General features: G+C 51.7%; 1 protein-coding gene across 2 annotated transcripts; it reads left to right on the top strand.

Moving 5' to 3' along the window:
* The first annotated feature begins 562 nt into the window (after positions 1 to 562).
* Positions 563 to 20,991, top strand: LOC100906079 (uncharacterized). Of its 2 annotated transcripts, XR_001951210.1 has the most exons (4): positions 563 to 834; positions 15,635 to 15,742; positions 16,917 to 17,110; positions 17,647 to 17,754. XR_001951210.1 is itself a non-coding variant. In XM_003745532.2 (3 exons), the coding sequence occupies exons 1-3, from the start codon at positions 725 to 727 to the stop codon at positions 19,816 to 19,818; spliced, it is 519 nt and encodes a 172-aa protein (XP_003745580.1). In that variant the 5' UTR covers positions 563 to 724; the 3' UTR covers positions 19,819 to 20,991. The 2 variants fall into 2 exon arrangements, 1 of the variants encoding a protein (XP_003745580.1); XM_003745532.2 differs by lacking the exons at positions 16,917 to 17,110; positions 17,647 to 17,754 and adding an exon at positions 19,518 to 20,991.
* Positions 20,992 to 21,329: the final 338 nt, after the last annotated feature.

Consider the following 21,329-nt stretch of genomic DNA (forward strand, 5'->3'; position numbering starts at 1 on the left):
TAGGAGTCCAAACACTCTCATGCGGCCAAAAGTCATCGACGCATATCTGACGTGGGAACGAGAATTCAGAATGTGCCCGAAAGCCATTCGGGGAAGACCCGACTTCCCTCACCGCGTGGGCTTCAGGAAACATTCGAGAGGGGCCATTCCTCAGGACACGATAACAGCGGATGTCCCCGGGAAAGATTCATGGGAGCCTCTCAACGGGGAAAAATTATTCGACACATGCAGAACCTCATATTCCGGAATGAGGGGTAAAACTGGAGGGAATACATATTTTCCGAAATCTTTCTCCTCCTTGAGAGGATCCTGTGACGCGCAAAGAGAGGTCTCACCGCGGCAGGCGCCTCACGGTCGTCGGGAAATAGGCGGCGCCGGCGTGGTCGCAACGGGCGTCAGAGGATCTTGACCACTAATCGGTGAGTTGAGCTGGAATTGAAATTCATCAGGAATTCTGGTTACGATACGCTGTCTTTCAGGGGAACAACGGCCGCCTTCAGAAGGCGGATCCTCTGGTGTGGCGAGGGTTGCTCGGTGACGTCATTCAGGACTATATAGGAGTGAGAACGTCCTCGTGGCCGTATAGCTTCAGGATCACGTTCGTGAATCTCGCAAACGGTCGCTCGAGACAATCGCAAGCTAGGAGCGCACGTCCGCAACAAGTCTCTACGTTGTGTCAGCAACCGACGCGACGCATCAAGGTCTCCCGTTCCACTTTGCCGAAATGGCCGGTGTCAAGCGAAGGGCCGGGATTCCTCTGTCCTGGAGCCTCGTCCTTGCGATGGCAGCAGCCTCGATCGTCGCCATCGCAGAAGCTCAGCCCGTGCAAGAGAGGTGAGTTCATCAGCATCGGCTTGTGTCCTTGTAGTAAGCGAGCGAGAGAGTATCCATCCCAACACACCTTTGTTTCGAAGTTTTTCCGTGATGCGATCATTGCCGTGCGAGATCCCCAGCTCCAACAGGTGGGGACGTTTGGCGAGGGGCGGACGCGGTGAATTGCGCTTAATATCGTTCGATCGAGATCATTGGAGCAATCTGCATAGACTCCGAGTGACATCCGCGATATACCGAGTGATTCATCCTGGTGCGCGATCCTTCATGAGGCTTTCTGAATTTTTGAAGCAATTCATCGATCGGGGGTCATCGCTCCGACTGGGGAGCGATCTCTTCGTGCGATATAAAATTCCAGGTGTCGGATATGTCTATCCATATCTCAAGGATACATGATCTAGGTTTCCCGTATACCCAGGCGAACTTATTGATTACTATCAGAGTCTGCGTCTCGAACTCCGCTCTCATGACTGCGGCTGCAAGAACGCTCAAGTGGTTGCCCTGCAAGATACCTGTGCGGTGCAGAACTTGCTAGAACAGCCCGGGATGGGAACCTGCTTAGAAAAACGTTTTCGGGGGTCTGCCTGGAGCACGCGGTAGGATCACGTACTCAGGAACACCTGAATCACTGCTCATAAACGTTCCCGGAGCGGTCGGGATACACCTGACGTCCGAGAAGCAACTCACGGGATCGTGTGTTCTTTTCTCCGGCATGCGGTGCGAGCGAGGAGAAGGAAAATACGGTATGAATAAAAACAATGCTCCAGGAAGCACTCACGGTCGACATTGTGTTCCGTGAGATCCAGTCGTTGAGTACGCCTTCATGACTGAGAACGCTTCTCGATTCGGATAGCTCGCGTCTTATGCAAGCGTAACACAGGAAAAAAAACGGGCGGCGGAAAGGCAGAGCACAAAACCGAGAAACAAAGAGAAAGACAAAAGGAAACGTGGTCAGGGTTCGTTGTGTATCAATAGCAGCAGGATTGGAACGGCTCTGGGTCTCTGAACCAGCGACCGACCCATCGGCTCCCATCGAGACCGCTGCCCTTCGATGGAGAAGAAAATACTTCTGTTCTGCGGCTGCTGACTCTCCCGATGTGGTGGAAAACTAGAAATTCCGCGCTTCAATTGAAGCGGTCGGGTAGGAGAATTCCTCAGACCGAAACTGTCGCGGACTTCCTCTGAACAAAGCGCGACCTTATATTTAGATCGAGATAGATATTTTGCCAAGCCCTGGAATTCATCGGCGCTCGTCTCGGAGCGAGGAGAAGGATAGTGCCTTTCGCCACCGCCTATTTGAACGGGACGCTTACGACTATCGACAGCTAGAGTTCCTCGCTTCCCATATGTCGCGCAGCCTTTTCAACGGTCTCTCCATCGTTCGAGACGTTGCCACTTATTGAGAAGACAGACGTCATGAATATTTCTCTGTGAATCGACGAGGAATTTCTCGCTGAACCGATAATTTGGGCTTGGGTGCCATGGGTGAGGAGATTCCGACGATTCCCGATCGCCTCAATCGAGCCTCGATGTTCCTCATGACCTTGATGATAGAAGACGAAAATCTCGCGAGGGTGCTTCAAGTGCCTAGGACTCATGAACAAGGACGTCACCGGAAGCCTCCGAAAGTTTTGACGCCGAGGGTCCGAATCCGGTGCTTGCTGCAGCGCCCCACATCTTGAACATGTTGGGACTGCCGTCAGGATAAGTGAGGGCAGAAACAAAATATTTATAGAGTTTTTTGAGCCGCGTTTTACGACGCGAGCATCTAGTGCTTTATTTTTCCTACATAAACTGAGGTGACACAGCCTTTGTGGGAATCGCTTAAGCTTACTGTGTCCCCGTCAGTATGCTAATGAACCACGCGGCATTACCATCACCACGGGAAGATGAACTCCCTCCGGAGTACCTGTTCATGTGTGAGCAGATACACGAACGAATTGGTCACCGGAAGCGGAATTGAAAGATTATTATGGATAGGGGAGTCTGGCGAAGAGAAAGCTTGGCGCCGATGAATTTCGAGTCGAGACGCTCGTCCGCTATAAGTGCCGTTGACTTTTCCCACGGATGGAGTTCGGCGATTATAAGCGGCGATCATCTCTTGCGTCACCATCTGCTGATGTCATCATAGCGATTTCGAAAACGAAGCAATTGGCAGCGGCAGGACATTGTTCTCCGATCGATACTGTCGCGCCTCGAGCATCTCACATGTATCTCTCACGTTACTATGTCACGGCCCAGACACCTAAAGAGCTCGTCCCTATTATCTAATTTCTTATGGAAGCTCAGGCTTTGTGTTTGCGGGAACTCCCGAAATCCTCTGCGGTCGGCATTGGAGCTGCTCCCGAGTGTTTTCTGAGATGCGGGACGGATCATCGATATGCTTACTCTGCGAAACTCAGGGGATGAGTGCCTAATTGAGGACTGCCGCTTCCAACCAGGGACAATTAAGAGACAAGAAGAATTTCACTTTCCTTCCTATGGATGGATCCCTGGTCCCGGGGAAAATCGTGCCGTCTCGATTCTCATCGAGTTCGATGCATCAAATGGTTTGTGTTCGTTGAGCCGCCGCGCGAGCTATGCGCACCAAAAAGCCGAAGATCAGACCGTAAGTTTCGAAGGCCGTTATCGGAGGACCGCGAGAGTGCATATTAAACGCAGCTGTAAAGATACAATGCCTGAGTTTGAGCTCGGGAGCTCTGTACACTGGCAAAAGGCCGGACTCTTGTTCTGTGCTCTAGATAACACAAATATAATAGTCTCGTCTTTAGCCGAGAGTGTTGTGAGGGAGGGGTTGCTGGGACTCCACGGCGTGTTCCGTGGTACAGGGACTCGGAGCGCAGTCGGTGCCGAAAGTCTGCGTCGCGTAACAGCGTGGCGTGCATGATCGATAGAACTCGAGGCACACTGGAATAGCCGATCTCTTTGAAAAGTGAGCATGATCGGAGGGGGATCAGCAATCGATATTTTCTCTTTGAAAGAGAGCTCCAGGCTGGCTGTGAATCTCAACCGAGCCTTCAAAAAACGGACGTCAGGTCTCATTCTTCGTGGAGATTGATATTCAAGAGTCGTATCGAAAGTGTTTAGATGCGATAGATCACCCCGGAATGGGCCTGGCCATAACATGACACTGCTCCGAATAGGGGGTCACGTGAGGGTTCTTCGGATGGGGGGTTACTGTCATGACGATGGGAATTTATTGATTCCCGACCATGCGCTCGGGACAAGTTGGATGGGTTCTCCAGGAGAGGCTCCGACCGCGGTCCTGCCGACGTTCGATGAGAGTTGTCTCAACTTGATTGGAATCTGATTGTGAGCTATAATCCCGGATTACCCGTTCTCTATCTGACCCGACGAACGCTAGAGCAATCGCGGGTTCTGAGCCAGTGGAAGCGTATTTCATCTCAAGCGTGGGAATTCTCCCACTCGAAATTTTCATTCCAAATCAAACCAGCACGGCTTACTCACTCCAGCAAGGTCGAGAAGGAGCTCATTTCCCTCCTTCGGATCGATGCTCGGGGACGCCGGCTGCCGGATGGATGACTGGACGGAGAGATCCTAACAAATTATGTCGCTCGGATCGTTTTCCTGGAAGAACCTACTTACTCAAATTGGGAAATTCGGAACGTCGAGGACTCCGCCCTAGCCTGTATCCGAACTCGAGGGATTACCGGAAGCTTCCACTCGCTCTAAGATAAAGAGTTTCGAACTCAGAATGGGTGCATGCGCTGCAAAAAGTACGCAGAGATGTCGCAGATGAGAAGATCAACAATCGGCGCAGTGGAACACGTATAATTCCTGTAGAACGAGGCGTTTTGCACGGAGAGCCGATTCCTTCTAGCTTTGTTCTGGGGGAGAAGTCGTTCTCGGTGTTATCGGTTTATTTGGCCTAATGACTTTCCGCAATCCGGCACGGGACGATGAACGTTTGTCTGAGCGTTTTTCTTCTCACAAGCGACCTAGAAAGACCGAGCAAACAGGATAGCTGAGAAGTTTTCCCCAGCCGCCGACATTATATAAAGAGCCGCGGTCTTGAGCACTAAAAGTTCCGGCGAGCGACATGAATAAGAGACAACTTCATTCTGCGTGACGGCATCTGCGCCGCTTCGCCAGTGCACAATGAAGTCTGGTTTCGCGTCTCATGCATTGATCAAGTTGGGGACCTACGGCTTGCACGGAGAGACAACAGAGAAACCGTCGAAGCCCGTCATCTTCCGACGTCGACGTTAGGCGAGAGCGTTCTCGATGTATCAAGCGAGGGGTATTTTTCCGAGCAAGGAATTATGAGCAAACAGAAAACACGCCGAGAAGTTCAACGTGAACGTGAGCATGATGGCTGCGCGAAATGAGGACTTGGGACGAGGAGGCGATACATTTGAGTTGCTGTAGCGCTCAGGGAGCCCTCGAAGTCGAGGGACGGTCGTTCCCCTGTTTTCCACTCGCGTTCCGATCCGCCGACCGAATCTCGGAAGCCGACGCTCATGAGCCGGAGGCAGCGCCATCTCTCTAGCGGGAGGAATTACCGGCAAGCGTTTTCCCCGAGCTTGTGGGCTTTTCTGAAGAAAGGATGGAGATCTCGTCCGCTGTCTATTATCATATGAAGAGCTCGTTTCTTTCTAATGTCTTCGCATTCTTCTCTCTCGCGCGCGCGATGCTCCCTGTAGAAACGTGTCTCTGTGCATATATGTAGTTACCCCCTCGAGCAAGATCATCTTGTTCCCGAGAGTCCGCTCGAGAGCGTCTCGCGACAATAAGGAGTTTCGCAGGCGTGGCTAAAGCCCTTGTTAAAGAAGTTGCATGCGGTTCGAGCACTCGGATGATGAAATGGACGCCAAGAGCAAACTGCCGGCTTTGTCATAGAGAGTGGCATTTAATGGGGCGTGCAAGCCTCTCTGCTGCCCGCTCGCCACGCCGACGTCGCCGATGCCTATAGCAACTCCAGCATCTTACAGTCCGGCAGCTACATAGACTTTATCGTTCCATCCATCGATCTATTCACTTTATTCCGGATCCTCCTCTTCCGCTCGGGATGCTCTCCCGAGACAAAACAGCGCTTGCAGTAATTGCTCCTCGCCCGCTGCGTCGGCATCTTGTCGGCCGCCCATCGGTAACTGCATCAATGTCTGTCCATCAATGCTCACTCCTCTCCTGTGTTTCCGATTCATGAGGTCTCTCTTTCTGAGGCGCCCTGGAAACGTCCTCTGAGGGGTAACAGGCAATTTTTGGAAAGTATCCGAATCCTCTGGGGGCACTTGTCCAAATGCAACAGCAGCGAGGAACGAAGTGGCTCCAACTCGCTCGCTCTCGTCGTTTCGTTCCTCGACGGAGTCTGCATCTTCACCGATAGAACGGATAGCGGGCTCCTATTTCCGAATTTCCGGGGTTTTTCCCAGAGCTTGACCGGAGTCCTATACGTCTCCACACTGCCTTGTGGGGAGAGACTCGTTGATCCGGCGAGGAGATCGATAGAAGAGCCCGGGATATCACACTGCTTTTCCCAGCTACATATCCCAGAGATATGCGCCCCCCCCCTGCTGCATAGTGTTCCAAAGGGCGATCCAGGAGGGGCTCCTGGATGCGCGAAAGACATCGGGAATGCACCACGTCCATCGGGGAAGCGTTCCATTGCGTCTCGGGATCGAAGACCTCCGTCAGAGTGTGGATGAAGCAGCTTCTACCGACGACCATCGCGCTCGACATACTCCTCTCTATGCCGCCCTCCACCTGAGATAAAATCATTTTCGCGAAACGCGGATGGATTGTGGATCCAATATGCGACCGTCGTGAGTGACGGAAAACGACTCCCTCGTCAGCGAGAGATGGAGAAAAGAGCTTGACAGGTGCCCGACAGCGCAAACAGATTGGGGAAAGTGTTTGAACACCTGCAAACACAGACATCAAAGGTGTGCTAGTAACGGCCGCGGGGCCACGATTCGACTCCTCGACTACGATGTCGGCGTCGTGGAAGCTCGCGGGATACTTGAACGTTTGGCAGAAGTCGAAAGGTGAAGGGTACCGAGACGACTCATCTTCCTAAAGGATCTCTGCGATCTCTCAAGTTTTCGTGGCGCGCTCCTACGTCGATCCGCTGAGCCACAACACCGTTGCCTTCGGTCAAGGGCGGTTGCCGACTTCTGAGTTCTCGAGAGTCCGGAGTCGGCCGAGAGAGCGAATTCATTTACGAACAGAGCTGTTGAAGTCAACCAGCACGAAGGTGGGAACAGGAGAGCCTCGGAAAGCCCCAGTGACCTGTTAGCACCGAATGTAATTTGTGCTTAATTGCGGGGACGAACGGCTGCTCGTTACGATGCGCGTGACGAGTGAGTTGAGCAGCCTGCTCGGAACTTCGAGCCGCAAGAATCGCGAGCTGGGCTTCCGAATTCGAGTTCCGGGTGCCAGAGGGTGTCAAAGTGCGCCCCGGAGTTACTATTGAACCCGGCTCATGACGTCGGTCTCGACAGCACTTGCTGCATTTGTAGCCGATCTGGAGCACAACGATGAACGCAGGGTTAACAGGTGTGGCTTGTATCCCACTAATTAACTCGAGCTCGGGCTCTCATTAAACACAGGTGTCAAAAAGTACACGAGCTTTTTCATCATTGGTATGCTAAATAATTCTCTCTTGCCCGTCCTAAATTTGTTGCTCATTTAAATTTTGTAGTAGTAGCCGCCACAAAATGCAGCTCATGACGACACTCCCGAGCAAACCGCACTCCCCAACGAGATTCCAGGCGAGCCAAGCAGGCAAAAGGGTCAGGTACGATCTCTGCAAAGCTCTTTGAATGCTTATCGATTCCAACCCGGTCTTCTCTTCCATCTCGAGATGCTCGGGAATAAATCTCGAAAAGATCCTCCCGAATGAGCGCAATTATTCACGGGAGCACGTTCGTACGGATCGCAGCGAATTTGAGTGGAATATCAACCCTTGACCGATATTCAGAGAGCCCGGATGCATCCCGTCCTGATGGGTCTAGCTCGGAGAATAATGCATATGTCTATGAATATGCGTCTCTTCCTCCACTGCATTAGCATTATCGTAGACATTTCTCTTATGACGGTCCCGTGTCGGCCATCGATCGTCGAAAAGTTTCCACGACTCTCTCAAGGCTTTCGCAAGCACAGGTGATTATTCGGGTGGCGTCCGAATGCGCTCTCGACGGAAGAACGACGCCAAGAGCCCTCTCTGATTGTTCCAATTCAGTGGCGGGGATCGAGTGATGTCGCTCTGCACGGTTTTCGCCGGCTCGTTCTCAACGGGTACATCGTAGACCTGAAACTCCTTAGTTTATGCCTCCTGCGGACAGCTCCCCCGCCAGATCCGAACTTTGGAGTGAATGGCGACAGCGATTTCCTCTTCTGCACAAGTTCTGCGGCGGGGCCGCATAAATTCCGCGAGTGGATCCGAGCGCTCCTTGCTGAGAGCTCGGACCCCGAGGTTGCGGGCTTGGTCTGAAAAATCCAGATTCGTGAACTAGATCAGCGAGATTCCACCTCATGTGTAGCGTACTCTAGCTCCGTTCGACACGGAATGTGGGAATTTTTTTTTCGAGTGTAGTCCCTTCCTCCCGGAGATCGAGCGACTTGCTCGCCAGTCTCAGTCACCTGGCTCGGTCACGGTTCCGAGAGTTTAAGATGCCGGTGCATGCACCTACTCCGGCGTATACGATGCTGTCGATGCACGTTCCCGCCGCATATCTTCATGTACGTACCGCATCCTCGTTGCATTCTAACAGAGTTGTGGTGTTTCCGCACTGACTGCCCGGCCATTTGTCCCTTCTGGGGACACGCGGCTGAAATTCTTTCCCCAAGTACGGAGCTCGGTGGGAGGGACTGACCTAGGGGACCCGCCGCATGACCCCCTGACCCCAGGCGGATTCCCGAGCGCCAGGGAGATGGAGCGAGTCGTCATTGGTGGTCCATGGTGCCAGAGCTCACATGGTCACTTTCCGACGCGAAGGGGACCGGCCGTTTTTCTTGTCTCACAAGGCCGTACTCGAATAATGTTTGCCCGGTGCACAACTCCCCGGCCGTATACCTACAAGCAGGCAGCTCAGTCTACGTGGAATATATATGGCTCGTTGCAGCCATCGGATCAGGCTCTGATAGTCGGATAGAAAAAACCTTATCGCAACAGACGTCGGCGTACCCTGTGGCGCGGCGGTGGCGGCGTGGCGTTAGGCATTCCACGCGGCCAAGGCGGCTTTTGTAACAGAGATTACTCAGACTGACCGACTTCGCAGGATGTCTGACGTATCCTGAGTAGCGAGGTCGACATTCCTCATTGGGATTGGAGTTATTGCTCAACACACAAAAATGCAGCCTCACCGAAAACAATGATGATTTTGGGAGTTCCGCTCTGGCGTTACAGCCCACGGGGCACTGCATGGACTCGCTTCGTGTCGGGCTCCCAGGAGATTCAGCTAACCCAGGAAATTGCTTAACGTAGTTCAGGACCATCGATGTCACCCTCTCGGTACCACCGGAGGAGCGAAAGCTATGTGTGTCAGGGTTTTCCGAAGCGAGGTCAAGGAATTTCGCATGCGTCTACCGCTGAGCAAACACAAAAGAAATGAATATATGATTCACTCTGAAGATCGAAATGATTGCGATCAGAGGGTGCGAACGGCCAGCGCTCACCGAACTCCGATGACCTCTTGCCCTTGGTCCTGATGAACGAGCCCTCACCGATCCAGCGGTTTCGCTTGCGTCGGGATAGCGATTCATTTTTTAGATCGCGGCGTCGACCACAATTCGCCCTCTTTCTCATGATTCGGATGTATTGTGAGAAAAGTTCGAAACACGAATGACTCGGCGCCCGGTAACTTATTGAGGTTCGCGCGAGCCTCGTCTGGCACGTCGCCAACGCTTCCGCGACGTACGCAGAGTGTCAACGGCCTCCGAAATGAACGGGATTCATTCAGTTCTGTGCGAGTCAGTCAGTCAGTCAGTCGGTCATATTCGCACGCTGCCGCCCTCACGAGCGGGTATTCATTGTTGCCGTTGCAATTGTTGTATTTCATTTCGTGGTGAAAATTCACTTCGAGCAACTCCACGGAATTGCTTGCGGTGCGAGGAGCGTAATGCGCAGAATGAAAGTTCACGACGTGCGAGCCGCTGATAGCGACGTGCCGTGTTTCTAATCGACCCTTCGATGAGTTTTCATTGGAGTTCTACGAGCCGGCGGGTTCACCGGAATCTAACGAGGTCGCTCGCTCTGAGGCCGCATTTGTATTGATAGGTGCTTTTATTTTTGCGTGTTCTTGTGTGCGAGAGGGCTCTCGTGTCGACTATGAAGAGATGAAGCTCGGAATGACCTCGAGGAATATCTCGCTCACACGTATGGCGTGCGTCCGCTCGATAAATGGATTCGTCTGCTTAGCGCTCGCTCGTTTTGCTCGTTCCTGATTAACGTTGCGCGATGAGTTACGCGGAAGTTCCAACAGTTCCAGTTACTCGGTAGTCGGGATTGAGCCTGTCCTCTGCCGTTTTTCTTATCGGATCGTAAGGATCAATCTTCAGACGATTAAGCGTTGAAAGAGTCTTTGCCCATAGAGACAGGCTCTTCACCGGAAGAGGAACTGCGGCTAGAACCCTTCGGTGTCATAGTGGGCACAAATTACGAGCCTGGCCGCAGACAGAGCGTGTTTGATACCATGGATGGCTTTGTCGTGTGCAACAACAGAAACTAAGTTCTGCATTGAGTTTGAAAAGACTGAGGGCGCCGCTCTGTTTCCTCGTTCGTTTTCTCTGCCGATTGTTTTCCGAAGTTCTCCATGGGAACGCTCCCACTCTCATTCCTGTTCTGCCAATGTGCTAATTCAGATGCTCACGTTTTCATCTATCAGGCGTGTTCGGGAGGAGTATTCCGCATGAGGGTAGCGGGAACGATGGGGTCCGGGGATCGAAACGCCCCTCCCTCCTGAATGCAAGAACTCCAGCTGGTTTGATCGGCTCCACTGTATGGTTCGAATTTGTTTTCGGATGCCTTGTTTATTCAAGTCATTGAAGAAATGAGTTCCACCGCCGAACAAGCTCTCCGCGGAGAGCAGGCGTATCCTCTATGCACAACAGCGACAGAATTGGAAGAAAAATGCGTCATCGAGCTTCAGGACATTTTCCGGAGCGAGCAAGGCCATCGAGACACAAAACTTGTTCTGAGTCGACAAGTTTATTTGAAAAGCTAGAGCGGGAGCGAGAAATTTTCGCGTCAGAACTCGATTGAGCCATGGATAACAAGCCACTCAAGTTCCGAGTAGCTCAGTGAATGACCGATCGTATATATCCTACACGTCTCGGGGTGATTTTCGAGACCTCTGATTATTGTCCCATTGGATCCCTTCTCGATACTGTTTTCATAAGTCAATCGTGATGGATCACGATTGCTGAGGATATACGTGTACGAGCCCGCGTTGGCGCCGGCGGCTCAGCGGTCTGACCTTGAGCAGCGATGGCCTCCGTTCGTGGTGCATCGCCGACGGTGACAAGCAACAGGCTAGAACACAATTTGTTTTAGTGGAATACTCACATGTTTCATTACCCTGATTGGTCGCTACTCGTCGCGTCGCCTCTGGCGAGAATGGGCCTTAACTTTTCACCGACGAACCTTTAGGTCAAGTCCCGATTATCAACGTCGCGCCTTCACCGGTCATCAAGATCGGAAATGAGGGCCGACTCTTGCTATCATCGTCGAAGTATTGACATTTGATGAAATAATTCCAACAAGAAATATTGCGCCAGGCTTCAGAATAGAGAGAGGATCTGAGGGCTCTTCTACGGGAAAATGAGTGGAATTGGAACTCATGAAACGATACGCGGTCGATTCCACTGCTCATTATAATTATCAATATTGGTATTATCCAAATCATAATTATCCGGCAATCATCTGGCTGATCGGGTGCACGGGACGATGGCATCTTTCATGGATGGGGTGCGCCGAAGAACAAGCTTGGGACGCGATGAACGTCAATGACTCGAGCTCCATGGACTTCCACGGTGCTCGTGCAAGGGAGACTCCGCGGCTTGTTGTTGTAGCTGATTACATACGCTGCGAGCTGACCTTGGATGATCGAATTTACAACTGGGAGGTGCGAGCATCGACAAGATTGGAACACGATGTTGAGTCATCTTGCATAGAGCCGTTACGCATACGTAGTGGACATCTCAACTAAAAACTGTTTCGTAAGACTGCGGTTCCCCTCAAAACTTCGAGCCGCAAAATCGAAGCCCTTGTCCGGCTCACGCGAGGATTTCCGGCCTTAGATGCCCCGATTCTCAGCCTGATGTTCTCTGGTTCCTGCCGCAGATCGATCGCAGACCGACTCCCGGTCCTGCGACAAGAGATCTCGATAATGATGGCAGATTCCTTTATGAGCACCCATCGACCGCCTCACCAAACCTCAGCCCGAGCGGATGGCGTGTTTCATGATTGATGGAAATGTGGAAGTCGAGGACGAATCGCACGCAGCTCAGCCAAACAAATACTACGACAAACTCCCATGAGGAACTTGATAGCGACTCCCGATTAGTGGAGGACTCGAAAGGCGGGCCTACTGTATCACTTTACAGAGATAAAGACAAGCAGCGAATTCTCCCTGTCCTGATATTTCGCTACCATTACCGAGATTAGATTCTCAGTCTTCATCTAGAGCGGGCGGAACGTCGAGATTCACACGCAGGACTAGTTCGGAGAGAGATTCGCTCGCTAGGGAGCGGTGCAACGCAACGCGGCGCATCTGCTGATTCGGAGTTGCCTCAACATGCATGGGGATCACGTCATCTGACTGAGAGGGGCTGGGACCTCACCGGAAGACGATTGTCGATTACTCCCTAGTTCATTTCTGAATAACCAAATCCTCGTCGATCTCAGAGCACGGAATCTGAGTGACCAGATGTATAAATATTTATCTTTACAAAAATGGGCTCGCAGCCCAGCCAGGGGGGGGGGAGAGAGCCGCACGTCGCCCGAACATGATTGTCCAAAACTGTCGGGGACACAGGCCCGCTCTCTGGGGACCGTTAGCGCGTCAGACATGAGCGCCACGAGTCGATGACCTCGCTCGAGACTTCATCGCTCTGACGCGTTCCCACGTTGTATCAATCAGAGCCACCGGAGGCTGTCAGAGGCCTCGTGATAAGATTGTTGCTCTTCGGCCAGAAGACTCGAGTGAGGCCCGCCCCAAGATAAGCGAAGATACGACAGCACCGCTTTCGGCCCGGTGTTTTCCCCGTCACTTGAACATGCAAGACGGTTGGCTCCTAACTGAGCGGTCACGGTACACGAGATACGAGGACCGATGACATGAGCACAACTCGAGGGACGCTCTCTTAAGACTCCAAAGTCGAGAGAGAGCGTCGGAAGCTCAGTCAACTAATGAGGAGGAGGATTTCCCGACGAGCACCAAGTGCTACAAGCTATCGATCTCCGCAGCGTCGACAAGATCTCTAAATTCCTGGAATTCCGATTATAGCTCCGAGTTGGGGTCCAGGTCGAAGATCTCGAAGAACAGCTTTCGGTGGATATTGGATTGCTAAAAAGGATTAGAAGTCACGAATACCTTCAGAGGTTGGAGGAAATATTGATCAGAATCTCAGCTCGAAGGCACGAACCTGATAGGAGAACCTCATAGTACAGCATGAACACTACCTCTGCGAGGAGCTGAGTCCCTGCTCGGAAATCTTGAATATTTAGAGCATGAGGGCCGGCCTCTATCTACCTACGGCAGTTTCCGACGTGAAAGTTATGATACTCGAGAGTCGACGCGGCTCGCGCAGCCGCGCGTTGTCTTCATCAAGGCATCCGCGCTAAGTGCGCAAATGGCGGTCGGCGAGAAGTCTAACTCGCATTACGCCGCTCGGAATAGCTCCGAAGCTGAACGTTATCAGAATCTGCTGCCGAGAAACGATCGTTGGCATTGAAATAGGAGACGTACATGAAGACGAATTAGCTCCTCACAGGAGATGGTCGAGAGATGGAGGACAACCTGTATCGGCTGAAAACTCGGCTTGATGCATCCTTGACGCTTTTCGCGACGTGTCGAAAGAGCCGTGAAAGATCGATCGTCCGTTGAGAGACCAGACATCGATTCAGACACAGAGAGAACTTTCCCAAAGTCCAAATCTTCGCTCGGGGAGCTCAGAGTGCACAACAAAATGACTTTCGAAACATCTTCTCGAGAGATTCGTTCGGAGCTGACAAGTGCTGAGAGAACATCCTATCTGATTACGCAAGTTGTTCCGGGGAAGAGCTTTTCTTTTGTATAACTCATATCCGGGTGTCGCTTCCCGATACTAGGTATTCCCCGAGACTGAAGCGAGCGCAACCCATAGAGAATATGCGAATTATGTCGGTCAGTATTATTCCCCAAGTCCACGCATTCGTCCCAGCATGACAGAGCGTTCAGCGTGAATGCAATCTTACCGTGAAGCTGTCACTACGTCACAACACTATGGTGTTAATAAACCTGCCCACTCACCCGGCGGAAACGGTCCATCCCGACAAACAATGCTACTGGTGGAGCGAGGAAAGGCCTTTCTTCGACGAGCAAAGCCCCGTGGGCAGAGCGAGCTCCTCATCTTGCTTTACTTAGAACGTACGCTCGCGCTGAACGCCCGTTGAGCGTCAGAATTACATAAATGAGTCCGTAGTTCTCGAGGCATTGAACGATTCGAGCAATCGTATGCCTCTCATCCCCCTTCTCGGTACTCCAGCGAGCCAAGGACTACGTCAGCCCCATTAGACGGTGATTCGCAATCGTTGCCATGTAATTGAGGGCGGTCAATCGTCTTGTCGATTAATTCTTCCGAGTGCGGAGTGTAACCCGATCAGGGCGGAGTAGAATGTAAGCATTAGCTCGAGTTGCTAACGGTCAAGAAAGCCCGCCACCAAGAAACGTGATCTCACCCTGACAGTCAACTTATCCTCCCATCGCCATCGGAGACCTCAGACCTACGAACCCATGCTTCGACTTGAGCTCGATTGAATACAATCGGAGTATCCGGGACACCCTCTGCCCATTGCTCCTCCTTATCTGTCTGTCGCGAGTTACAATGATGAATATCCCCCATTTCCATGCATCAGAGAAAAATCCAGCAGTGAATTTAATATACGTGTTTGTGACTCGACGGTGCGGAGGATATAGTGGTCCCGGGCAAAACTAACGGCGGTGAATCCTGGAATCGCAGGACAGAGCTCACCACTCGTGGTCCCTGACAATAACTGCCGAAGGTCGACAAAGGTTTAGACGATGACCTTGAAAGATGATGACCAACATGTCGTAAAAAGAAGCTTTCGCGTCTGTGGAGCATTCGCGGAAACAGTCTGGGAGCCCTGGTCGTCGGCCTGGTCCAGGTCTGCATTTATTCGCGCGAAAGTCTGTTTCGCGGAGAGTCGAAGCTCGGTGGGCATTCTCCTGGATAAGTTCGTGGCCTGGCGAGATTCAGGAATTTATATTACGAACTAATTTGTGCGAGTTCGAAGAGAATGCCAACGCGTTTTCTGGCGCTGAGACCGCGCCCGATTGCTGCCGGCAAAGAGTATGACGCGGCCTCCTCCGAGACGGCTCTGAAGCGAGTGAGGTCCTGCGACCTGGCAATCGTAAACGAAACTTTGATTCTCGGTCATTGCCGTCCGGGAGCGTGCTTCTTCAGCTTGTTGAGCGTAACGTTGATACGGATGAGGCTACTGAATGATGCATCACCTGTATCGAGGACGCATAAAAAACGCGCTGTAGAACGTACTTCACTTCGCGACGAAATGCGCAGACTCCTTTGATACCAAATCTCACGGGGAATTTTTTCATTACAGCTCTTCTGCTCGAATGAAATACTTCCTCAACCTCAAACGCCAAGGCAAGCAGGTTGAGCATCTCATACGAGAGTTGAACACCCTCACCGAAGAACTCAAAGCCAAGGAGTAAGTTGATTCACTGATGCATAATAGAAGGCCTGTGGAGCGGCGCTCTCGAGTCGGGACGGACAGTGGCCGAGATCCGTGGACGGAAAAGAGTACAAACATCCGTCAACGACTACCTGCCTGCCAGATGTTCTCTCAGATGAGGTAGATGAGACGATGATTCTCTCAGAGCGCTCAAGAGCAAGGGAATCTCATGCAGAGACTTCCTTCTGAAATTCCATGGAAACACCCGGACCTGGGATGGAAATCTGATAAACTCTTTGAAATTCTCGGGGGATTCCGCTCGACAGCTCGCAGAAGATTCAGCAGGAGAAACGTTGCGCCGAGGATAGCTAAGTCCGAGCAGCAGCCGAGCCTATCTCTCCTTGGTTCCGATGTTGAACATTTTCCGCGGACTCGGGTTTCGGGAGCGCGGGCTCCGAGGAAGCGACCAGACTCACGGACTTGACAAATGCTTCGAAATCCGAGCTATGGCGTGACGTAGTAAACTCTCATTCTGATGTTTCTAACGGTGCTCTTGTAAAAGGGACCACCGCGCCGGGAGAAGAAGCTTTACACAGCCGGAGCCTGCTGCCCTGCTTGTCCGCCATGCTGCGCAGTCCCTTGTTGGCGGTGTAAATATGAGAAAGCAATCTGATGCGGAATTTCATGGAGCTTCCTCAGTCAAAAGCGACGTGTCTCTCACGACTGATGCGAAGCATCCTCGGAATGAGCAATAATCAAAGTTTCCTCTTTACGCATTATTATATCTGTAGGGACATCCTGGATATTCTGAAGCCCGATATCCCTCAGACAGCTCGAGGAATAGAAGTCCTCCGCTTCAATAGACAAATTGATCTCGAAATCCAGTCTCTTATTAGTTCAGCCGACGAGAGGAACAAGGCAGTCGAACTCGTCGCGTCTCGTCTCGTCACGGAGTTTATAATCATGTTAAATGAAGCCAATGCCCCGGAAGTTTCAAACTGGGCTTATAAGCAAGCCTTCCGGGGAGCTCGTCTCGATTCCCAGGCTGGAGGCGTTCGGGTCACTGTTCGAAGAGATCGACATCAAGGCCTGTGCGAAGAATTTTCTGTCATTGGGGACGAGCATGGAATTCGCGCGCGGAACCGAGTTACATATGTTTGTCTGTGTGGCCCAGAGGGAATCACGCATTTTACTCGACGTTGGATTACAGCCCTGACGCAATGAGATTCCAAATATGTCCCCCGCTGCGACTACCAGGACAGGCCGACTGCATATTCCTGAGCGAACCAGTCGTGAGCTACAAAGATCTCGAGGAGCTTGGACGCCGATGAGCGAGGACGCTGTAAGCCACGGGCGCAGCGGACAGGATACCCCGAATCATCAAGTGACGTTGGCGCTCCCGAAGTCAGTGATTATCCGCAGGTGGAATTCCCACAGCGATGGGATTGGTGAAGGTGCGCCTTGTTCTCTCCCGAGTCGAGTCCAACCCGCTTGCGATGTTTGGCTGCCGGCGAGTTTGCGAAACCTCGTCGAGATTCCAGGGATTTGTGAGTCGATGGCCACTCCGGAAGAGCAGAACGACGTTCCTGGCATCCCGGGGTGCCTGCGTCATCACGATCTGTCCTCGCTTCTGCTACCCGTATTTTCGGCTGCCTCACGGATCTCTGCGACCTCGTCTTATCTCCCAATATGTCAGTGAAACACCGCGTTTCCTGGACATCCACAACGTATGCACTTATTTCCTCGTGTTGCTCACTCGGGTGAAAACTTCTGGATGCTTTCCTTTTGGTGGTGGGAAAAATATTCAACATCCGGAAAATCCCTCACAGTGAACGCCTGCGATTACTTCTGGGTCGGAGAGTGCATGGGGCGTTTGTCAACGTTATGCACGAGAACGGATGGATCTTCGGGGGATATTGAATCAACTACTGCTATTCCAGGTGGAAAAGTCCTTTCCGAAATATGATGCGACCGCGTGGTTCTGCATTCAGATGAAACTCTGAGAGAGTGCCCAAAGTCCTCGAAGACCAGAAGAAGGCTCGTAGGATAAAGAAAGAGAGAAACGTGTCGTTGCATTCGTCCCCTGACGATGTATGATGCGGCGACCGTAGGTATATCCTGAGAAGGGTTCGTTCCGATATCAAGCGAAATGACCACGCATGCAGCAGTTCACTGTGCGCTTGGCAGCGCTCCAGGCGCACCAATACCGTCCAGCGGAGCGAAAGTTTCCAAAAATAAATTATTCATCGGCTGAATCCCATTCGAGTATGTACTTCAGTTAACAAATCGTATGATAGCCGACTCTGGTTCGGTCCTTGAGGTACGGAAACGGCCTTAACACGCAAGGCCGGCGCCTCCAGACGTGATATTCGCCTTTATCGTTTCCTAATCCGAAGCGATGCCGTTGCCCCTCACCCCGTTTAGTACGAGCGGCGTAATTCAGACGCTCGAATTATTCCGTCTTCGCGAAGGATTGCTGACTTCTGGGACAATCTGAGCCGAACGCTATCTTTCCACGACTCGTGTTCTAATGAGGGTATTTTAAGCATCGATAAAAGGTTATGTCTTTCGCTCGACTACGTTTCACTGCTTGGAGAAGCTCGGACTCTCGGAGCGAGATCAGATGGTCGTTGGCTCGAACGGAGTCGGGCTGCGACGTCTTCCGGGACAGCTGGTTCCAAAAGCGAATTCCCGAGGACTACACCACAATCTCTAAGCTCCGCTTCCTTCCGTAACAACTTTGCATACGGGAAGACCCTGCTAAGGCGACTATGGCGCTAGTAGGGAGCTTCTAGTTTGAGGCATGGTCCGCGGTCGATCAAGGCTCTAACGCTCCAAGCTGGGAGTCTGATGATTCGTGGACGATCGAGAGAAATCTAGATCCCGATGCAGCGTTGTGCCAACCAACGGAGGTGAATTTCAATTCCGATTATCGAAGAATTGCTTTCTCTCGTTTTCGATCGCTGTGTGATATCACAGGATTACACAAATTCGCTCTCCATGATGCTGCACAACAGCACCTCCGTAATCGATCTGAATAGTTCGGCTGGGCAGTAATCAATCGCTCTGGGGAGCGGCTCGCATATTCCCGGAATTCCTCGGCCGTTGTTCAAGACACCGGCTTGGGCGAACTTCGATCAGAATGGGACGAGTGATTTGGCTTCCGGCGACTTAAGCAGCATGTCGATTCCGAGGTTATCAGAGATGTCACAGCACAGGAACGGGCTGTCGAGCCAGCTTCCATCGATGTCGAGCGAGTTTCCATTCAGCGGACTGAGCTCCGGTATCTACGAAGCTTCCGGAGTTCGGGCAACGGCTAGAGTTCCAATTTTCTCCTGAAGGACTTCTAAGGAAATGGAATGATTTCCCCTCGAGAAGCACCGCAAATCGCGGAAGAGGGCGGGAGACTGAAACTTCCGTAAAGGTAAAACTCTCCGAGCAAAGCTTCCATGTGGCACGTGAATACCCTTCGGAATGCTCCCGGTGAAGGTTCGTCTTTGTGCTGGTGGGAATTGTGGCCTGTGGTTGCAATGGTGGTGGTTAAGGTGGTGGCGGTGATTAAGGTGGTGGTTGAGAAGCTCGTTGTGGAAACGGTGGTTTCGAGGTCTTTACGCATCATATATGGAAACATAATCCGACTTTCGAACCTCGTTGGAAACGACGGATACATGTTGCATCGTCTCGTGAAGATGCGAGCCCCGGAAGGCTCCGTCCCAGGGGGACGCCTTTAGCAAGGTTGAGCATGGCCGGTCTGGATCAGACAACTCTTGGAATTAAATAAGACTCAATCCTCTTGTTTTCTCCTTCTCAGGGCGGACATTCGCGCGAAGCTGCCTCCCGAGTTCATAGATCCCATGGCACCCTTGGAAAAGCGGGCACGCTCCCCCGAATGCTACATAGCCGCGGGACTCTCGAGGAGTTGCGACTACAAAGATCTGATCGCAGCTGTGGAAGAGCGCGACTTTTGGAATTCGGTCAACTCGCCCGGAAAGAGGAGAAGACGTGGCGTGGAAACTCCAAACAAATCCTCGATCTCAAGTCGCCTCGACGAAGTCCGAAGCACGGACGCCAAAATTTCCAAGATGGATCCCGCAAGCACCAGCCATCAATAAACCAACTCGCTCCAATCACAACGCGCTATAAACGGCAGAATACTCATCGAAATTCACAGCGACGAAAAGATGTATTTGCTTAGCTGGACACTTCCGAGTGTCTCCTAGGAGCTTACGTTCGTACTGTCGAAGGTCGAAGGCAACTATTCCCAAGACAAAAATGATACTGTGGTCGTTGAGTTTCAAGAAACTACATACAACTATTACTGCGTCTACAAATTCTATTTCTCTCGTCGTGATGAATAAGAGTTTGCGTCGGTGGCATCGAAGTAGATATCTGCGAGTAGGACAACCCCAATCGTGAACGGCAACGTTCGATTTCTCCTCCCGGTTACGCGAACTCCAATAAAAGAAAAAAGAACAGAATCAGTCCAGCGGGAGCTCTCATGCGAGACTAAGTCAGTCAAGGGTGTGATCTACGCTAATCTTCGGGTGGAAGAGAAGATATCTTCACCCCACATCTCAGCAGCGGAGATGGGCCCGAAGTCTGAGTGGCTATCAATAATGCGTAGGAGCCATCGATGACCGTGTAGGATCCAAAACGAACGGATAACGTTTTCGGTAGCTGAAAACCCTTCGTAGCTCAGTCAGTCGAGACTAGGAATCGCAGAAGTGAGTCCGAGATGACACCATCTCCAATCGCATCTTCAGGAAATCCCCAACCTAGCGGAATGAAACCGGAGCAGCGAAGGAACGAGCTATCTGCAGATCATTTGTACTCTCATTGATTGAAGAACAGCCTGGATCCAAATGTCTCACCATAGTGATAGAAGCCTCGCAGCGAAATCCCGCCCGGGTACTCAGCATGGCGGAGGTTGTGTCAAGCAATGCTGCTCGTTGAATGACGAAGGGTAGTACACCTTAGCGAGCATCGTAAGGCAGCACCATGTTCACGAGCGTCGTAACTTTATTTGAATGTTTCCATGAGTTTCCCTGCTAGTTCCAATCATATCGAACCATCTCTGGGTAGGAAGAGGTTCCATGTCGGCAGAGACAGCTTCCTCATTTGTTTTATAGACGCTGAAATATCGATTAGGATAAGGACGAAGTCGAATCTCTCCAATTCGGAACAATCTGAGAAGGATGCAAAAAGAAATGATGGGACACAAGCGGTAGCAGATGCGATAAGACTCGCGGCAGGAGGACATGATGAATAAAAAAACGCTGAAAAAAGCGAAACCATCTTCTGAATTGATCAATCGTGGTTCTGGGAATAATCGTCTCCCCATCTTAGCTTGTACTAGTCTAACCCTCTCATCCGCGCATGGAGTGAGGACTGGGGACGAAACTCAACTCGCAAGAATCCAATAAGTTACTCTGGGCCACTGCAATCCTGGATGGTTTTCATTCGTTGACAACGTCCCCGGAGCCTTCAAAACCGAAACACAGTGAGAGAAAACCGGTTCACAATATGGAATTTTCGCGCCCCCGCTCAATAAGGAGCTTCGAGGGGCCATGCATACTTATTTCACGAGACGTCTTTCCGAGGAACATTTCGGATCCCTCCCTCC

This window comes from Galendromus occidentalis, unplaced genomic scaffold (assembly GCF_000255335.2).
Source record: "Galendromus occidentalis unplaced genomic scaffold, Mocc_1.1 scf7180000077484, whole genome shotgun sequence".
Lineage (NCBI taxonomy): Eukaryota > Metazoa > Arthropoda > Arachnida > Mesostigmata > Phytoseiidae > Galendromus > Galendromus occidentalis.